This window comes from Lutra lutra, chromosome 4 (genome assembly GCF_902655055.1).
Source record: "Lutra lutra chromosome 4, mLutLut1.2, whole genome shotgun sequence".
NCBI lineage: Eukaryota > Metazoa > Chordata > Mammalia > Carnivora > Mustelidae > Lutra > Lutra lutra.
Genome location: NC_062281.1, coordinates 39650909 through 39670490, shown reverse-complemented (window position 1 = coordinate 39670490; position 19582 = coordinate 39650909). Strand labels below are relative to the sequence as shown.

The 19582-nt window shown below is 43.3% G+C and overlaps 1 protein-coding gene across 1 annotated transcript in view; it reads left to right on the top strand.

The window, feature by feature from the left end:
• The first annotated feature begins 4093 nt into the window (after positions 1-4093).
• LAPTM4B (lysosomal protein transmembrane 4 beta) overlaps positions 4094-19582 on the top strand; it is a 78373-nt gene continuing 62884 nt past the window's right edge. Inside the window, exon 1 of the mRNA XM_047725852.1 lies at positions 4094-4342. Within this exon, the coding sequence (XP_047581808.1) occupies positions 4244-4342 (99 nt within the window). The 5' untranslated portion in view covers positions 4094-4243. The remainder of the gene's footprint in view (positions 4343-19582) is intronic.

Genomic DNA, 19582 nt, shown 5'->3' with positions numbered 1-19582 from the left:
AAGGAAAAGTTTCCATCAATTCACTGGAAAATGCACTTGGAAGAAGGGGGCGAGGGGAGGATTCAGGGAGAGAAAAATGGGGACTTCGAGAAGGCAAGGGAAGGGACCTGGGTGACAAAGAAGTTGCAAGGCCTTAAGTCCTAAAGGTAAGAAGGCTTTAACATTTGGTAAGGATGCAGTCAGGCCCTGTCCAAGGACCAGAGAGGGTCCTTTCCCAAGGATGGAAGTGAGCCAGAAGAAAACGAGAGAAGAGTTTACCGAATAGTGTGATAGAGTACAGCAGACAGAGTGTCCGGGAGACTCGGAAAAAGAGAGGTGAGCCTTCTGGTCGCTTGGGGTTAGGGGTCTATATTGGAAAGGGGTCTAGGGTACATGTTCCTTTAGGAAGCCAGGGTGGGGTCAGATCAAAGACAAGCGCCAGGTAAACGATAGATGTTATTCCATAAATCACCAAAGGTGGGGATACTGATGCCAGTGTCCACAGAGGTTTGTTTGAGGTGAATGTCCTGGAACATGTTCAGCATTAGGGATCTTTTTAGATGTTATCAGGTGTTTGGGGACCTAGGGTGAAATGCAGAGAAAGAAGAACTTCCGTGCTTCCCCCTTGGCGTGAGAACATAGTTTCTCTGGTTTACTCAGATGCAAGGTGAATTTACTCACTCCAGGTGAATTTACAGAGCACGAGTAAATGGGGCTTTTCTAAAATGGAGACCCTACTGTTTGTCCATCTCCGTAACAAAGGCACTATGGAGACAGAGAAGAACGGCGGGAGAGGTGGGCTCTAGCAGGGAAGAGCATGTGTGGCCCCAGACGCTGAGGCACCCAGAGTTGAGAACAAACTGATTTGTCTAAAGAGCGGTCCAGCTGTGATGGGTGCTCCAGTAAATACCTCGCTGTTTGAGAACGGCTGTGACTAACTTCCTTGGGAAGCCTCTGGGGTTTTGTTCTTCTGGTTTTGTTTTTCTGGTTTTGTTTTTGCCAATCCTCCCCAATCCTCTCGCATCTAAATAACTACAACTCCAGAGACACTGACATTATGTTTTATTTCATAAACTTTGCTTGCAGATGGTCTGTTTCTCTCCTGATCTCCTTTCTCCAGCCAGATTTTCTCTACTCTCCATCTCTCCTTTTTTTTTTTTTTTAAGATTTTATTTATTTATTTGGCAGACAGAGATCACAAGTAGGCAGAGAGAGAGAGGAAGGGAAGCAGGCTCCCTGCTGAGCAGAGAGCCCGATGCGGGGCTCGATCCCAGGACCCTGGGATCATGACCTGAGCTGAAGGCAGAGGCTTTAACCCACTGAGCCACCCAGGCGCCCCCTCCTCTCTTCTAATGCCATGTAGCAAGTGTCTATAAATTCAGATCTTGCATAGTAAGCTCTGTGAAATACAAAATTCCCTTTAATCAATGAATCATTTGCCTAATGAACCTGAAATCCTGGTGGGGAGGGCAAAGCTGGAGGTAATTAGAGGAACATGTTGGTAGTTTGAATTTGGAAAGTACCACTCCTCAGCCTGATTCTCTATTTCCATCCTGCGCAGAGCACTCCTGCTTATCCCACAGCAGTTTAAAAGTACCTATGGAGGGGCGCCTGGGTGGCTCAGTGGGTTAAAGCCTCTGCTTTTGGCTCAGGTCATGATTCCCAGGGTTCTGGGATCCAGCCCTGCATCTGGCTCTCTGCTCTGCAGGGAGTCTGCTTCCTCCTGTCTCTGCCTGCCTCCCTGCCTACTTGTGATCTTTGTTGAATAAAGAAATAAAATGTAAAAAAAAAAAAAAAAAAAAAAAGTACCTATGGAGGGGGGTGGTGCGCCTGGGTGGCTCAGTGGGTTAAGCCTCTGCCTTCAGGGGGGTCATGATCTCAGGGTCCTGGGATCGAGCCCCGCATCGGGCTCTCTGTTCAGCAGGGAGCCTGCTTCCCCCTCTCTCTCTGCCTGACTCTGCCTACTTATGATCTCTCTCTCTCTCTGATGAGGAAGCAGGAGGCTGGCTGAGGACAAAGCAAAAGCTGGCACTTTGCACCCCCTCTCCACCACTCCCCTCGGTAATATGTGTGACATTCCTCAGGCACTCCTGGCTGCCCTAAAAGAAAAATAGTTAACTTGCAAAGATCACAATCCTGCAAGACAGGAGTTTCCCTCTGTCTACAAATGTCCTAGTGATTTACAACAAAGAAGCTATCTTATCAATAGCCCAACTTCCAGAGACAAATAACTCAGTTCCTCAAGCCCTAATGTTGCTCTCCCCTCCAGAAAAACTGAAGGAGGTTGGGGCTGAAGAAAATGTAAATAAGGTTAAATTTCTTCTAAACCTAAAACTCACTGACAAGGATGTTTGATAGGAGGAATGTGACATTCCACCAGGAAACTCCCAATTGTCTTCGTGTTAGTGTCTCATCAGAGGGAAAAACAGCCTTGGCTTAACAATAACTAGGCCTCCAATATCCTGACAGTCTTCTTTACCGTGACAGCCCTTTTTAACATCCCCTTTTTCCTCACTTACCCAACTCCTGTGTATATGATCAGCCACTCCTCAGGATAGCGGGGCCGCAGCTCTTCCTGTCCACGGGTCCCGTCCCCGTGCTCTAATAAACCACCATTTTGCACCAAAGATGTCTCAAGAATTCTTTCTTGGTCATCGGCTCCGGACCTCACCCCACCGAACCTCACCTATGTTCTAGAACTTCATCATCTGTCAAATAAATAAATAAAATCTTAAAAAAAAAAAAAAAAGTACCTATGGGTATAACAACATTAAATGGGAAGACCCCAGAGAGAAAATTATCTCAGGTGTGAGAGAAAACAGAAATTTGTAGTCACAAAACAAAACAATAACTGATCTTCATCCTCTTTTCTGATGATCTCCCACATGTTACTTATTACTCCCAATTAAGGGCCCACATCTGACAATCTCTGGCAAAGACGCCCCAGTCCCTTTGGATCCAGGTTTAAGCGACACACTAAGAATGTGACAGCTTTACAGTCTTATCAAACTAACTGGTCCTGCACGGAAACCATCTGATCGCACATTCTCCTTCCCTCCTATATAACCCGTCCTTAAGAAATTTAAATCTGGGGGGCGCCTGGGTGGCTCAGTGGGTTTAGCCGCTGCCTTCGGCTCAGGTCATGATCTCAGGGTCCTGGGATCGAGTCCCGCATCGGGCTCTCTGCTCAGTGGGGAGCCTGCTTCCCTCTCTCTCTCTCTCTGCCTGCCTCTCTATCTACTTGTGATCTCTCTGTCAAATAAATAAATAAAATCTTTAAAAAAAAAAAGAAATTTAAATCTGACCAGTTTTTCTCTTGCTCCAAGTCCGAAAACCAAACACGCACTAATTAACTCATGAGATGCTTGGCTTGAACGGTGATTAGATGCTAACCCAGGACGAGGGTTCAGAGGGTTCTTTGAGACCAAACAACAAATGGGAGGAAATAACCCCCAGCTGGAGTCCTATCTTTCAGTACCCCATCACGGTCCGTGTTGTGGCCTTCAGAGCCCATGCGGTAGTAATTGGCTTGATGATTGTTTCTTCAGAGCTGCAGTCCTGATTAAAAATGCTGCCCGAAGCACAGCGAGGATGTCCTTGACACACATCCTATTTTCTGGGAAAAAGGTTGCTACCACGGTAATTGAGCTGGGGAGCGGAGACAAATTGCTCCCGGCTCCAGCAGCGGGTTCAAAGGACTGCTGTTGACCGGAATCGCACACACCCTGCAGTTTTCCCTCTCGCAGTTTGTAAGATAACAATGATAGTATTTGCATCTACGATGCAAAACTGGAGTGGAAGGGGAGAAACCACAACTGACGAGACTATAAAAGAATCCAAAACGCGGGACAGAGTTACAAAAATGACCACAGGAGAGAGGGGGAGGCCCGGAGCTCCCCCGCGGGGCTGCTCCGGGACCGGCCGGGGACTGCGGAGGGGGGGGGAGGGGTGCGGGGTGGTGGTGCAGGATGATTGATTTATCTGCCCCGGGCCGGCGGCGCCCGCAGCTGGCTGGAGCCCACGGTGACATCACTGGCCCCGGCGCGGGTCACGTGGCCCGCTCCCCTCCCGCTCCTCCTCCTCCCGCTGCCTTCGGAGCGCAGAGTCCGGCTGCAGCAGGCGCCCGGAGCTCTCGGGGGAGGCGTAGGCCACTGGCGAGCGGGACCCGCGGCGGCAGCGGCAGCGCAGGGATTCCGGAGCGACGCGGTCGACGCTCCTGCAAACTTGGGCGCGCGCTCGCGCTACGGCGCCCGCAGCCGGAGCGATGAAGATGGTCGCGCCCTGGACGCGGTTCTACTCCAACAGCTGCTGCCTGTGCTGCCATGTCCGCACCGGCACCATCCTGCTCGGCGTCTGGTACCTGGTGAGCGCGGCGACGACGCGCGGGGGGCGCACCTGCCGGGGAGACCCTCCCCCACCCCGGCCCCCGCCCCGCGCGCCCTGCACCCGCCCCCCACGCCAAGTGTGGCTTCGGTGTCTGGCGACGCCGGCGCTAATCTGCCTGAAGTTGTATTATTAGAAACTTAATTCCCTGCGCGAGCCTGTCCGCGATCCCTGGCTCGGCCAGCCTGTGGCGGGGGTCCGGTCGGGGGCTGTGTGGCCGCGGCCGAGCCCGCCGCTTCCGGGAGAAGTGCTCCTGCTGCCCCCGGCCCCCGGCGGAGCCGCTGACCACGTGTTTCCCAGCCCTTCCTTTCTTCTCCGCACCCGGTGGGCCGCGACCGGCAGGGTCGTGGGGTGGGTGACAGAGTGCATCGTGTCCCCCACTGCGGTCAGCCTGGCGGCCGGACGTACCCATTCTCCCTGCCCGCACCTGTCTGGCGTCGGGTTTGCTGACCCGTCTGCTGCGCGCGTTCGGGTCCCGAGGAGAGACGGTTGGGGCGGGTTCTTGGATCGCTCGATGCCCGAGCCCCTCCACGTTTGGTGAAAAGCCGTTACTCTAGGAAGGGATTTGCTTGTGGTTTACTGCGTTTCAGTCCGTCCCGGGAAGCCATTTTACACCCACTTACTTTCCTGCCCGTTGACAGGTGATCCCTGTACCTTTCTTACCGGACACAGCCAGCAGATCTGATTTTTTTTTTCCCTTTTTTTTAGGTCGGAGCTTTTAAGGACTTGTTTGTTTGGGGAGCAGTGATTCTTAGGGGCAGTGAGGAAACCTGATGGAGCTTTCTGGCCCTGTGCCTGCTCCAGGTTGATTGTTGGCATCCCAGGACCGCATGCACCAGCAGAGTCGGATTCCGTTGCATTTCGGGTTTTGTGACATCACTATGGGGAGTTAGATCCGAGCCACTGTGCAGTGGATACCACTGCATCCTGAGGAAATCATGGTGCTAAGACGGCGTATTGAACTTTTTTAGTGAGAATAAATTCTTGATCATAAAAGAGTTTTTTCTTGTTGTTGGTTCATAGTCACTTTTTCGATGTAATACGAACATCGTGTCGAATTGTGTCGTTGTGCCATATTAAGCCAAACGTTTTCCCCCAGGTTTATGGTGTTCCCTGCGCTATTTATAGTTTCAAGTTTCCTTCAGTCAGTGCCTACACAGGCCACACAATAGACATTTTTTTGGCCTTAAAAGCTTTCAAACAGATCTTTGCTATGAGTGAATTCTTTTTGTGCAGTCTGAATGCAGATAGAACATCAGCATCTTGGCTCAACGCGGACTTCGCTAGGAGCCAAGAAATGCTTTACAGAAATTTTAAATTACAGCAAAAGGATGGTAGGTGGACTCAGAATAGGGCTCTTATTGATGGTCAAGATGGACTGTTGTATATAAATGTCTTGGGTCCTCCTTGAAAATATTCAAAACTGCAGACTTGCAAGTACACCAGCAAATGTAATTTGTAAAATCTAGGGCACTGCATTAGGCAAATGTACTTACACGATCTACAGGAAAGATAAATCTACTTGAGCCCTGTTGTTGGCTGAAATCCAACCAGACAGCATTTCTTTGAGAAAAGGAGAGCATTCTGCATGCTTTGTCTGCTGTTTGAACATGCTCTTTGTGGAAAGTAGTTACGGCTGTGTGTGTTGTAGCATTTGGAAACAGCATGGCCTTTTGAAAGATAATTAGCTTTGTAGCAGTTGGAAGGATGTGCCCTTCGGTAAACCTAATAATAAATGGGAAACCTGGCTTTAGTACTAGTACTGTTCCTAAGAAGTCTTTTGCATTTTGTAAAACAATTTAGACTTGCGAGTTTCACTCATACCTTTACGTATAAATTTGGTTATCCAAAACTTGGTTTCACATGAACCTTTTTTTTTTAAGTTTTTATTTTATTTATTTATGACAGAAAGATACAGCGAAAGAAGGAGAATACAAGCAGGGGGAGCTGGAGAGGGCTCAATCTCAGCGTCCTGGGATCATGACCACAGCCGATGGCAGACGCCTAGTGACTGAGCCACTCAGGCGCCCCATCACATGAACATTTCTAAGATGAAGGAGCAGGGTCACTGAGAGCAAGGCACCTCTTCCTCCCTCTCACTGCACCAGCCAGCTGGATGGCATAGGGTCAGTTACCAGGCGGGGAGAATTTTCATGAAAAAAAGGATAGGGCTATGGGAAGATACTCAAAACTCTTTAAATTAATTATTGCCTGTTACAGGGGCGCCTGGGTGGCTCAGTGGGTTAAAGCCTCTGCCTTTGGCTGGCATCGCTTTCTACTCAGCAGGGGGCCTGCTTCCCTTCCCCTCTCTCTGCCAGCCTCTCTGCGTACTTTCGATCTCTGTCAAATAAATAACTAAAAATCTTCATTAAAAAAAAAAGATTGCCTATTACACCAGAAAGGTAAAGTGGATCTTTGTCATGCATTTTCTAATTGCTGTTTCCTACCCCACTACCATTTACTAAGGCCCTGTGTGCCACGTATGATACCAGATGCTTTGCATACGCTCAATTTTTACATATTCCTGGTGAGGTAGATTTTCTAAACTCTGTTTTATGGATGACAAAATAATGTAATTAAAAAAAATAGAGGCCCAGAGAGCATAAGTGATTCACATACAGGCCCATGGTGGGGTTGTGGTCCCTGTGATGTTTTTAGTCAGCCGGTTTCCACTTGTTCTTACCTTCTAAAAGTTCTGGGTGTGTTTTGCTGTTGCTTTAGAATAACAAAAGGTTCCTTCAGTCCAGTAATAAAGCATATTGATTTCAGGTGTTTATATTGGAGATGAGTTCTTTATTTCTTCCTTTTAATGAGGCTTAATTTACATATGGTGGAATCCACAGAAGTGTACAAATGCTGACAAATGCATGCACTTTGTGTACCCCACACGCCTAGAAAACATTTCCAAAACCTCAGAAAGTTCCCCTGTGTCTCTTTCCACTTAATCCCTGCTACCCCTTTACCCTCACCCTAAACGACAGTTTTACTATTCCTGAGAGTGGAATTATACTTTATGTGTTTTGTATCTGGTTTATTTCACTTAGCATTACTGTCCTTTAAATTCAATCATGTTAATTGGGAGTATATTAATAGCTTGATGCTTTATTGCTGAATATTTATTGTATGACTAAATCACAATTTATTTGTCCATTTGCCAGATGATGGACATTTGGGTTATTTCCACTTTGGGGCTATTATGGATAAAGCTGCTTTGAACATTATTGCACAAGCCTTTTTTTTTTTTTTTTTTTTAAAGAAAAGATTTTGTTATTAGAGAAAAGGGGGTGAGGGGAGGTGGGTGGGGAGAGAGAGAAGCAGGCTCCTGCTGAGCAGGAAGCTCAATGCAAGGCTCCATCCCTAGACCCAGGGATCATGACCTTCGCTGCAGGCAGCTGCTTAACGACTGAGCCACCAGGCCCCCCTCTTGCACAAGACATTTTGTGGACATATCTTTTTATTTCTCTAAATACCTAGCAGTGGAGTTGCTGGATATTGGGTAGAAGTACGTTTAGCTTTATAAGAAACTGCCAAGCAATTTTCCAACGTGGTTCTGTTTTACGCTCCAGCCCTCAACGTGTGAGGTTCCAGTTGTACCACATCCTTGTCAGCATTCAGTGTGTCAGTCATTTTAATTGTAGCCATTTTGGTGGGTATGTAGTTGCAGCTCTTGGTCGTTTGAGTTTACATATCCCTTAGGACTGACGATGTGGGGCAGTGTATCTTTGCTTATGGGTCAGTCATAGATCTTCCTTTGTGAAATTGCCTCTTTTAAAATTGGGTTTTATTTTTCTTTTCCTTAATGCTTTGTAAGATCTCTTCATATATTTCAGATTCTGGTCCTTTGTTAAAGATTTCATTTTGTGAATGTTTTCTCCCAGGGCAAGGTTGTCTACCCACTTTCTTAATGGTATATTTTGATGAAAAGTTTGTTGTTGTTTTGAGACAGAACGAGACGGGGTGGGGGGGGCGGGCACACAGGTGCACAAGTGCTGGTCGGTGGGGGGAAGGAGGGCAGTCAGAGAGGGAGAAGCAGACTCACCGCTAAGCAGGGAGCCCAGCTGGGGCTGGATCCGAGGACACTGAGATCATGAACTGAACCAAAGGCAGACACTTAATCAACCGAGCTACCCAGGTGCCCCAGTGAACAGAAGTTCTTTTTTTTTAAAGATTTCATTTATTCATTTTTTATTTGACAGAGATCACAAGTAGGCAGGGGGTGGGGCGTGGGGGTGGGGCGTGCAGGGAAGCAGGCTCCCCACTGAGCAGAGAGCCAGTTGCTGGGCTCGATCCTAGGACCCTGAGATCATGACCTGAGCTGAAAGCAGAGGCTTCACCCCCTGAGCCACCCAGGCACCCCAGAAGTTTTTAATTTTAAGTTCAGTTTGTCAGTTTTTTTTTTTTTTTTCTGGTTAGTACTTTCAAATACAGGAAAAGAAGAAAAGAAGAAAAAAAAAGATAAACCGAGAAATCTTTGCCTAACCCCAGATTGTGAAGATACTCTCGTATATTTTTTCTAAAGCTTTATGGCTTTATTAGCTTTTATATTTCCATCTGTGAGCCACCTCTGATTTTTGTGTTAGAGTTTTGTTTTTGTTTATTTTATTTATTTATTTTTAAAGACTTTTTTATTCATTTATTTGACAGAGAGAGATCACAAGCAGGCAGAGAGGCAGGCAGAGAGAGAGGAGGAAGCAGGCTCCCTGCTGAGCAGAGAGCCCGATGCGGGGCTCCATCCCAGGACCCTGGGATCATGACCTGACCCGAAGGCAGAGGCCTTAACCCACTGAGCCACCCAGGCGCCCCAGTTTTTGTTTATTTTATTTTATTTTTTTTTAAAAGATTTTATTTATTTATTTGAGAGAGAGACAGTGAGAGAGAGCATGAGCGAGGAGAAGGTCAGAGAGAGAAGCGGACTCCCCGTGGAGCCGGGAGCTCGATGCGGGACTCGATCCCGGGACTCCAGGATCATGACCTGAGCCGAAGGCAGTCGTCCAACCAACTGAGCCACCCAGGCGTCCCAGTTTTTGTTTATTTTAAAAGGCAGGTTAATCGCTTAGCCTAAAAAGAAGTAGAATGATTATATAACCCTTAATAACTGTAAATGTTTTCAGAGAGACAAGTAAGATGATTACCCATCTTCTCAGGGAATGAAGACGGATCTGTCGTGGGTTGCAGAGGGAGCATAATAGAGCACTTGATGAGGGCTGATTGCTGTATAGTCTTCTGGGGTTTCCACTCTTTCTTCATCAAAACTTCCTGTTCTAAACCAGAATCCATGAACTTCCTCCCCAAGTTCCCCCACACACTAGCCTTTCTCCCACCATCTCTCTGGACTCCTCAGCTGCCGCACCTGTTTTTCCTGCCACCATGATCTCTTCCTTGATTCGCTGTCGGTGTCTTGTCGGTTTTTGTTCTGTCTCCAGATTACCTCCTTATTCTGTCCTTTCTTCTTCTCGCTATCGTTCACCTCATTTAGGCTCCCATTAGCACTCACTTGGCTGTTAGAATAGTGTTTCTGTTTCTAGCCTTACCATTAACAACAACCCTTTTTTAAAAAGTCTATTATAGACGCAGTTCCCAGAAGTATTTTTCTCAGACACAATTACGAACTTGTTGGCCTGCTCCTAAAAACTTTGGCTGTCTGTCCTAGGGAAGTCCGTGTATTTCATGACCTGCGTGTTGTAAGCCGACTTCAATTGGCTTAAACCGTCAGTGCTGTGGTTTCTGATGCTGTGGTTTCTGACATCTCTTTTTCCCTCCCACACCTTCCTTTTCTGATTACCTTTTCAGCAAGTCATTGTAAAAATCCCGAGGTTCATTCTGCTTTTGACAAACCTAAGTTATCTGTCCATCCCTGAACCAAACAGGCCAGGGATATATATGTGACGAGGATCTCCGATGAATTTAGGTCTGGGTTATTCTCCTGCCCTTAAACTGTTGACTAGAGAGAGATGTGAGCTGGGGATAGGATTAACTTTGCTCAAAACACCAGTTCCAAAGCAGAGGGATGAGTCATTTCCCAGAGAATCTTGAGATTGTTACTGGGAGGAGGACAACCAGAACAATGTTTCCTTATCATTAGGCTAAATAAAGCCCCCATTTTTTATGGAATGTGTTTTACCACAGGGACCTGAATTTCTCATGAAATATTCACATAAAACTTCTTCCTCTGTAATTTCTTTCATTGTTTGATTACGTGATTTTCTTTGAATGTTTTAAAAGAGGTATACGGGTAATTGAAAGCATCTGAACTTGACACATGGGATGAGTATGCCTTTGTCTATGTCATCCTTTTCATCATCACTTAAGTGTGTTTTAGGCATGTAGCCTTTGAGCACATATGTACTGAATGCCTCTTTGTATTGTACCCTATTCATAAGGTAGTTGGCCATGTATCAGATTATAAAGGATAAGAGATGTCAGAGTAGCTAGCGTCCTTAGCTTTACAACCTGACCTTTCAAATAACCAAGTGGTTCACTTTGAAAGTCCCACTGTGCTAGTGTACCCAAGCCTGATGGATTCTCTTTGTATCCTGAGAAATTCTGGTGCGATAAATACTGATACATATATATATATTTTGGCCTGGGTGATAATACTGGATAGTAAAACCAACAGCTTGTATTTGTAGAATGATTGATGGTTTTTAGTGGGCTTTCCCATTTATTCTTAGGTAAACCTTAAAGCAACAGGTCGGGGCCTATAGGTGGTCTCATACGCTCATTTAAGATCCATAGTTTCCTTTTAGCTGTCAGATTCTATGACTTAACCTTTAAGTCCAGGACAAGATACGAACTAAATACATAGTACTTACCTAATCCTTACTGCCTAGTGTTTTCCCTAGTATACTAGAGTGTAAAAGCCTGAAAGACTAGGTCATAGACTTTCTGTGGGCAGCAGGGAGGCTTTGCAGAGTTAGGAGCAAGGGTGATAGGATGAAAGCAGTTTCTTTCCCCCAGTGTAAGACTGTTCTGTTTTCTCTTGGTCAGTAATGCACTGTATTTATTTTTTTCCTCCTTAACATTTGACTCCCTTTACCCATTTCTCTGACCTCCCACCTCCTGCCTCCGGTAACCCCCATTTGTTCTCTGACCTCGTTTTGTTTCTTTAGAGTCTGCATGTAAGAAGAGAGGTGGCGTTGTCTTTCTCCGACTGACGTATTTCACTTAGGGTGACATCCTTAAGGTCCATCCATGTCGTTGCAAATGGCAAGATTTCATCCTTGTCTTATGCTGAGTAATACTCTGTCGTGTATAAAACGTCACAATTTCTTTATCCATTCGTCTGTTGATGGACACTTACAGTGTTTTCATATCTTGGCTGTTGTAAATAATGCTGCAGTCAACAGGGGGGTACAGATGTCTTTTCAGGTTGGTGTTTCTGTTTTCTTAAATACCCAGAAGTGGAATTGCTGGGTCATATGGTGGTTCTGTTTTTCATGTTTTGAGGAAACTCGATGCTGCTTTCCATAGTGGCTGTACTGGTGTACATTCCCACCACGAGTACACAAGGGTTCCCTTTTCCCCACATGCTTATCTATACCTGTTACCTCTTTTTTCTTTTTGATATTAACCATCCAAATAGATGTGAGGTGGCATCTCCTTGATTCTGATTTGCAGTTCCCTGATGATGAGTGATGTTGAGCAACTTTTCATATACCTGTTGGCTATCTGTCTTCTGTGGGAAAATGTCTATTCAGTTCCTCTGCCCATTTTTAAATTAAATTTTTTTTGCTATTGATGTATAGGGGGTTTTGATACATGTTGGAAAGTAGTGGCTTATTAGATACATGATTTACAAGTACTTTCTCCCAGTCAGTAGGCTGTCTTTTCATTTTGTTGATGGTTATCTTCGCTGTGCAGAAGCTTTTTAGTATGATGTAGTCCCACTTGTTTTTGTTACTTTTGCTTTTGGTGTGAGATTAAAAAAATCACTAAGACCTGTGTCAGGGAATTTATCACCTGTATTTTCTTCTCGGAGTTTTAAGGTTTTACGTCTTGCATTCAAGTTTTTAATCCATTTTGAGTTAATTTTTAAAAAAAAATTATTTATTTATTTATTTGAGAGTGAAAGGGAGAGGATGAAGGGGGCTGGAGGGGGAGAGGGAGAGAGAGAATCCCAAGCAGAATCCCCACTGAGCGGGGGAGCCTGGCACCGAGATCATGGCCTGAGCCGAAAGCAAGAGTTGGAAGCTTAACCACTGAGCCACCCAGGTGTGCCCATTTTGAGTTAATGTTTGTGTGTGATGTAAGATAGTGGCCGAGTTTCATTCTTTTACATCTGGCTCTTTTCTGAACACCATTCATTGAAGAAACTGTTCTTTTCTTACTGTATATGCTTGGTTCCGTTTTGTAAATTAATTAACCATATATATATGGGTTTTTGTTACCTTCCATGATCTGTGTGTCTTTTTATGGCAATACCATGCTGTTTTGATTATTATAGCTTTATAATACAGTATGAAATAGGGAGTATGGTGCCTTCAGCTTTGGTTTTCTTTCTCCAGTTTGTTTTGACTATTTGAGGTTTTTTGTGATTCCATACAAATTTTAGGATTATGTGTTCTATTTCTTCGGAAGATACCATTGGGATTTTGTTACAGATTATATTGAATCTAGCTTGCTTTGGGTAGTACGGACAGCTTAACACCATTGATTCTTCCAATCCATGAGCATGGAATATCTTTCCATTTATTTATGTCTTCATAGTTTTCAGTACACAAGTCTTTTTACCTCCTTGAGTGAGTTTATTCCCAGCTGTTTTATTCTATTTGACATAATTGTAAATGGGATTGTTTTTTATTTCTGTTTCCAATAGTTTATCAGTGAATAAAAATGCAACATGTTTTTGAATATTGATTTTTATATCCTCCAACTTTAATGAATTCATTTATTCTAACAGTTTTTTGATGGAGTCTTCAGGGCTTTCTGTATGTAATATGTCATCTGCAAATAGTGACGGTTTTACTTTTTTCTTGCCAATTTGGATGCCTTTTATTTTTCTTGCCTGTTTGTTGTGCTTAGGACTTCCAATACTACGTTAAATAAAAGTGGTGAGAGTGGGATATCCTTCTTTTGTTCTTTGATCTTAGAGGAAATGCTTTTAGCTTTTCACTGTTAGTATGTTAGCTGTGGGCTTGTAATATGTGGCCATTTTTATGTTGAGGTATGTTGCCTCTATAACCAACCACTCTGTTGAAGAGTTTTCATCATAAATGTATGTTGAATTTTGTTGATTAACTTTATCTGCATATATTGAAATGATCATACGATTTTTAGGTTTTGTTTTGTTACTGAGATACAGTACATTGATTTGTGGAGGTTGAGCCATCCTTGCATCCCTGAGGGAAAAAATCCTCCTTGGTTATGATACATAATTCTTTTAATATATTGTAGAATTTGGTTTGCTAATATTTTCTTGAGGATTTTTACTTCTGTGCTCATCAGAAATCGTGGTCTGTAATTTGCTTTTCTTACAGTATCCTTTGTGGTTTTGGTATCAGGTCAGTACTGAACCTCATAAAATTGAGTTTGGAGGAGTTTCTGCCTCTTCTGTCTTCTTGGGAGAGTTTAAGAAGGATTGGTATTATTTCTTTGAATGTTGGGTGGCATCTTTGTTAGGAGTTTTTTTTTTTTAAAGATTTTATTTATTTATTTGACAGAGAGATCACAAGCAGGCAGAGAGGCAGGCAGAGAGAGAGGAGGAAGCAGGCTCCCCGCCGAGCAGAGAGCCCGATGCGGGGCTCGATCCCAGGACTCTGAGATCATGACCTGAGCCGAAGGCAGCGGCTTAACCCACTGAGCCACCCAGGCGCCCCTGTTAGGAGGTTTTTGATTATGAATTCAGTCTCCTTACCAGCAGTCAGCCTGTTCAGATTTATCATGATTCAGTCATGGTCATGGTAGGTTGTAGGCTCCTAGGAATTTATACATTTTGTAGGTTGTCCAGTTTGTTGGCATATAATTGTTCATAGCAGTCTCTTATGATCCTTTGTATTTCTGTGGCATCAGTTGTAACATTTCCTCTTTCATTTCTGATTTTATTTGAGTTTCTTTTTCCCCTGGTAAGTCTAGCTAAAGTCTGGTCAAGTTTGTTTTCAAAGAACCAGCTCTTAGTTTCATTGGTCTTCTTTATTGTCTTTTTTTTTTTTAAGATTTTATTTATTTATTTGACAGACAGAGATCACAAGTAGGCAGAGAGGCAGGCAGAGAGGCAGGCAGAGAGAGAGGAGGAAGCAGGCTCCCTGCTGAGCAGAGAGCCGGATGCGGGGCTCGATCCCAGGACCCTGGGATCATGACCTGAGCCAGAGGCAGAGACCTTAACCCACTGAGCCACCCAGGCGCCCCCTTTATTGTCTTTTTCATCTCTATTTCATTTATTTCTGCTCCAATATTGGTTTTTTTCTTCCTTTCATGACCTTTGGGCTTCCTTTATTGTAGTTCCTTGCAGTGTAAAGTTAGATTGTTTGAGACTTCTTATTTCCCCTTTTTTTTTTTTTTTTTTTAAGATTTTATTTATTTGACAGAGATCACAAGTAGGCAGAGAGGCAGGCAGAGAGAGAGGGGGGAAGCAGGCTCCCTGCTGAGCAAAGAGCCCGATGCGGGCCTTGATCCCAGGACCCTGGGATCATGACCCGAGCCGAAAGCAGAGGTCCTAACCCACTGAGCCACCCAGGTGCCTGAGACTTATTTCTTGATGTAGATGTTTACCACTGTGAACTTTCCTCTTAGAAGTGCTTTTGCTACATCTCACAAATTTTGGTATGTTATAGTCCCATTTTTATTCATTTTAAGATTTTTAAAATTTTTTCTGTTGATTTCTTCTTCCACTCTTGGATGGTCAGTAGCATGTTGTTTAATCTCCACATACTTATAACTTTTCCAGGTTTTTTTCATGTAATTTCTAGTTTCGTACCACTGTAGTCAGAAAAGATACTCGGTAATGGTTTTAGTAATTTTAAATTTGTTAAGATTTACTTTGTGGCCTAAGTATGATCTTTCCTGGAAAATGTTCCATGGGCATTAGAGAAGAAGGTGTTTTTTGTTGCTTTGGATGGAATAGTCTGTGTATAGCTGTAGTCCATTAGGTTTAATATGTTATTTAAGACCAATGTTTCTTTTTGATTTTCTTTTTCTTTTTTTTAAAGATTTTATTTATTTATTTGACAGAGATCACAAGTAGGCACAGAGGCAGGCAGAGGTGGGGGTGGGGGGAAGCAGGCTCTCTGCTAAGCAGAGAGCCCAGTGTGGGGCTTGATCCCAGGATCCTGGGATCATGACCTGAGCTGAAGGCAGAGGCTTAACCCACTGAACCACCCAGGTGCCCCTCCTGTTTTCTATCTACATGATCTATCCTTTGATGTAAGTGGGATATACCCACCCGTATTGGTGTCTGTTTTTCTCTTCAGACCTGTTAATATTTGCTTTATGTATTAGGGACTCCTAGGTTGTATCATAAATATTTACAAATGTTATATTTTGTTGTTGGATTACTCCCTTACTATATAATTATCTTCTTTGTCTCTTTTTGTAGCCTTTGTTTTAGAGTCTATTTTATCTGATGTAAATATAGGTGCTCCAGCTTTCTTTTGGCTTTCATTTGTATAGAATATCTTTCCATCCTTTTACTTTCAGTCTTTGTGTGTCTTTACCTCCAAAGTGAGTTTCTTATAGGCAGCATATAGATGGGGCTAATTTTTAAATTCATTCAGCCACTCGGTCTTTTGATTGGAGAATTTAGTCCACTTGCATATAAAATAATTATTGATAGGCATGTATTTATTGCCATTTTCTTAATTGCTCACTGGCTGTTTTTGTAGTTTCTCTTTGTTTTTTCTTTTACTTTATTTAGCGGTATACTTCTTTTCCCTTTATCTTTTGTGTATTCATTATTGATTTTTGTTTTGTGGTTACCATGAATCATACATAAAACCACTTTTATATGTAAATGTCTATTTTAAGTTGATAACAGCTTCTCCGCTTTTTTACTGCTTTTTGAAGTCACATTTTACACCTGTACTCCTCTACGAATTATTGTAATTAAAGACATTTTTACTACTTTTTTGTCTTTAATTTTTTTTTTTAAGATTTTATTTATTTATTTGACAGACAGAGATCACAAGTAGGCAGAGAGGCAGGCAGAGAGAGAGAGGAAAGGAAGCAGGCTCCCTGCCGAGCAGAGAGCCCGACGCGGGGCTCGATCCCAGGACCCTGGGATCATGACCTGAGCCGAAGGCAGCGGCTTTAACCCACTGAGCCACCCAGGCGCCCCTTGTCTTTAATTTTTAAAATATTTTTGTTTATTTTAGAGAGAGGGAGCATGCATGCACACACATGCAAGTGGGAGGAGGGGCAGGGGAGAGAATCTTCAGACTCCAGACTGAGGGTGGAACCTGGTGTGGGGCTTGATCCCACACCCATGGGGGATCATGACCTGAGCCACAACCAAGAGTTGGCCACTTAACCTGAGTCACGCAGGCACCCCAATTTTGTCTTTTAACCTTCATACTAACTTCATAAATGATTAATCCACCATGTTTACTATGTATTTACCTTCCTAGTGAGATTTATCATTTCTTATGTTTTCTTGTTTCTAAGTAGTACCTGTTCTTTTTCCTTCAACCTTTCTTGGGAGGCTGTTGTAGTGGCAGTGGGCTCCTTTAGTGTTTGCTCACCTGGAAAACTCTACCTCCCTTCACTTCTGAATGATAACTTCACTGTGTAGAGTATTCTTGGTTGGAAGTTGTTTTTCTTTCAGCACTTTGAATATATCGTGCCTCTGTCTTTTAGTCTGCAAAGTTTCTGCTGAAAACTGCTCATAGTCTTGTGGGGGGGGTTCCCTTGAATGTAACAACTTGTTTTTCTCTTTCTACTTTTATGTTTATTTTTAAAAATATTTTATTTATTTATTTGGCACAGAGAGAGAATACAAGTAGGCAGAGAGGCAGGCAGAGAGAAAGGGGGAAGACTTCATTTATTTGACAGAGATCACAAGTAGGCAGAGAGGCAGAAGCAGGCTCCCTGCCTAGCAGAGAGCCCGATGTGAGGCTTGATCCTAGGACCCTAAGACCATGACCTGAGTTGAAGGCAGACGCTTAACCCATTGACCCACCCAGGTGCCCCTCTTGCTGCTTTTAGTATTCGGTTTTTAAGGGATGCTAAAATAGCAGGCTGTTTTAGGTGGCTGAAAAACTAGAAAGGATGTGTAAGAGTCCTTCAGATACGATGTATAGAAAATACCAGTTCTTTCCACCATCAGTCTCTCATTGGCTAAGGGTGTGCATAATATGGCTGGGGATTTTTATCAGTTAGTGAATGATACATCTAGACTTGACATCTAGATTTTCTCCATCTGAATTCAGGAATCAAATAGATTTGGGTAGTGAGGTATACTGAATTTTTGAGAGATGTCCAGTGAGCCCTTTTTACAAAGCATAGGTACCCTCTGCTACCACCTAATATAAAGGATCAAGGGTAGCTTTATAAAATATTGGCTGGGGAAGATTTCAGTGATACGTGTTTAGTTATTTATTTTTTAAATTGAAATACAATTAACATACGGTATTATATTCAGGTGCACAGTATAATTCAAAAATTCTGTACATTTCTCAGTATTCAGCAAGATAATGCCCCTTACGTATTTGCCCATTCCCCCAAGCCCCTTCCTTGTGGTAACTACCAGTTACCAGTTTGTTCTCTGTATCCAGTGATATCTAATATGTTTTTCAGCTTTTGTTGCACATTATGATAGATGTTCTGCAGGATGTTTTAAAGATACGTTGGCCATGAAATAAAGATTGCCATCAAACCTGTCATTAATATCAACTTCTCTGGGACCCACTCTAAATACATCTAATTAAGTATTAAAGTGGTTAATATGAGTTTTGCACTGTGATGTGTATTATGTTTAACTAAATGTACAACAACATACTTACCTTGTTAACTTACTTTGAATATTTGTCATAAAGGAAGAGGCCACATTTTTCTCTTCTCACCCTGTCCCCTTCGGGGCAGATACATTATTGTCCATAAAAGGATGCTAGTAGTAGGGCGCCTGAGTGGCTCAGTCGTTAAGAAGTATCTGCCTTCAGCTCAGAGCAGGATCCCAGGGTCCTGAGGTCGAGCCCCGCATTGGACTCCCTGCTCAGTGGAGAGTCTGTTTCTCCCTCTCCCTCTCCCTGCTTCTCTGCCTACTCGTGCTGTCTCTCTGTGTGTCAAAAAAAAAAGTCTTTTTAAAAAGGGGGGGCGCGCCTGGGTGGCTTAGTGGGTTAAAGTCTCTGCCTTCGGCTCAGGTGTCATGATCCCAGGGTCCTGGGATTGAGCTCCGCACTGGGCTCTCTGCTGGGCAGGGAGCCTGCTTCCTCCTCTCTGCCTGCCTCTCTGCCTACTTGTGATCTCTGTCAAATAAATAAATAGTCTTTTAAAAAAACTTAAAAGGATGCTAGTAGAAATAATATGTGAGCTCTAGCAGCACAATTTACTACTTTTTACTTCTCTCCCAGCTGCCTTGGCTCTTAGTAGAGCTTCTGGAGCCTTAAGAAGAGTTCTTGAAAAGCTGTAAACTGGTTAAGCTATTTTTACTTGAAGAAAAATAAAAATTAAGTGAAGATCACACTTCTTTAGTTGCTTTTAACAACCTGCTAAAGGTTTAGAGTTGCCTGTTTGCAGTTGCAACTTCCAAGGGAAAATTACTTCTTGGGAAAATGTGAGCACCAAAAGATGCTTAAAAGAAATAAAAATTTTTATTAGTAAAAATAAGATTGAGCTCTTTTATAAGCTTGAGCTGCTACAATTATATAGTACTAAATTAGTATTGAATGATTTGAGTAGTTAAATAACTTTTTATGAAGACAACCTGGTGAGTCCAACTTCATAGAAGAGATTAATATTCAGGGCTAAAAATACCAATTCACCAATCTGAGTCAGTATGTCTTCTGATTGGGCTTAAAGAGAAGGGTTTGTTTCTGGATAGTCCTCTATTGAGACCTCGGTTTGAATTACCCCAATCTTGATCTAGCACTGCTAGTCTAGGAGTTTGTTTGTTTTTTTTTCCTTCTTGCCTTTTAAGGTATCATTGGATTTTCTGATATCTGTTCTTTTCTCTTTTGTGTTATATTAATTTTAACCTTTGTATTTGTTATGGTGTAGCCAAAATTTTGTAACAGATTTCAAATGCAGTACTTAGGCAAGATTTAAGTTTGTCTCATGTAACATTCCAGGGTTG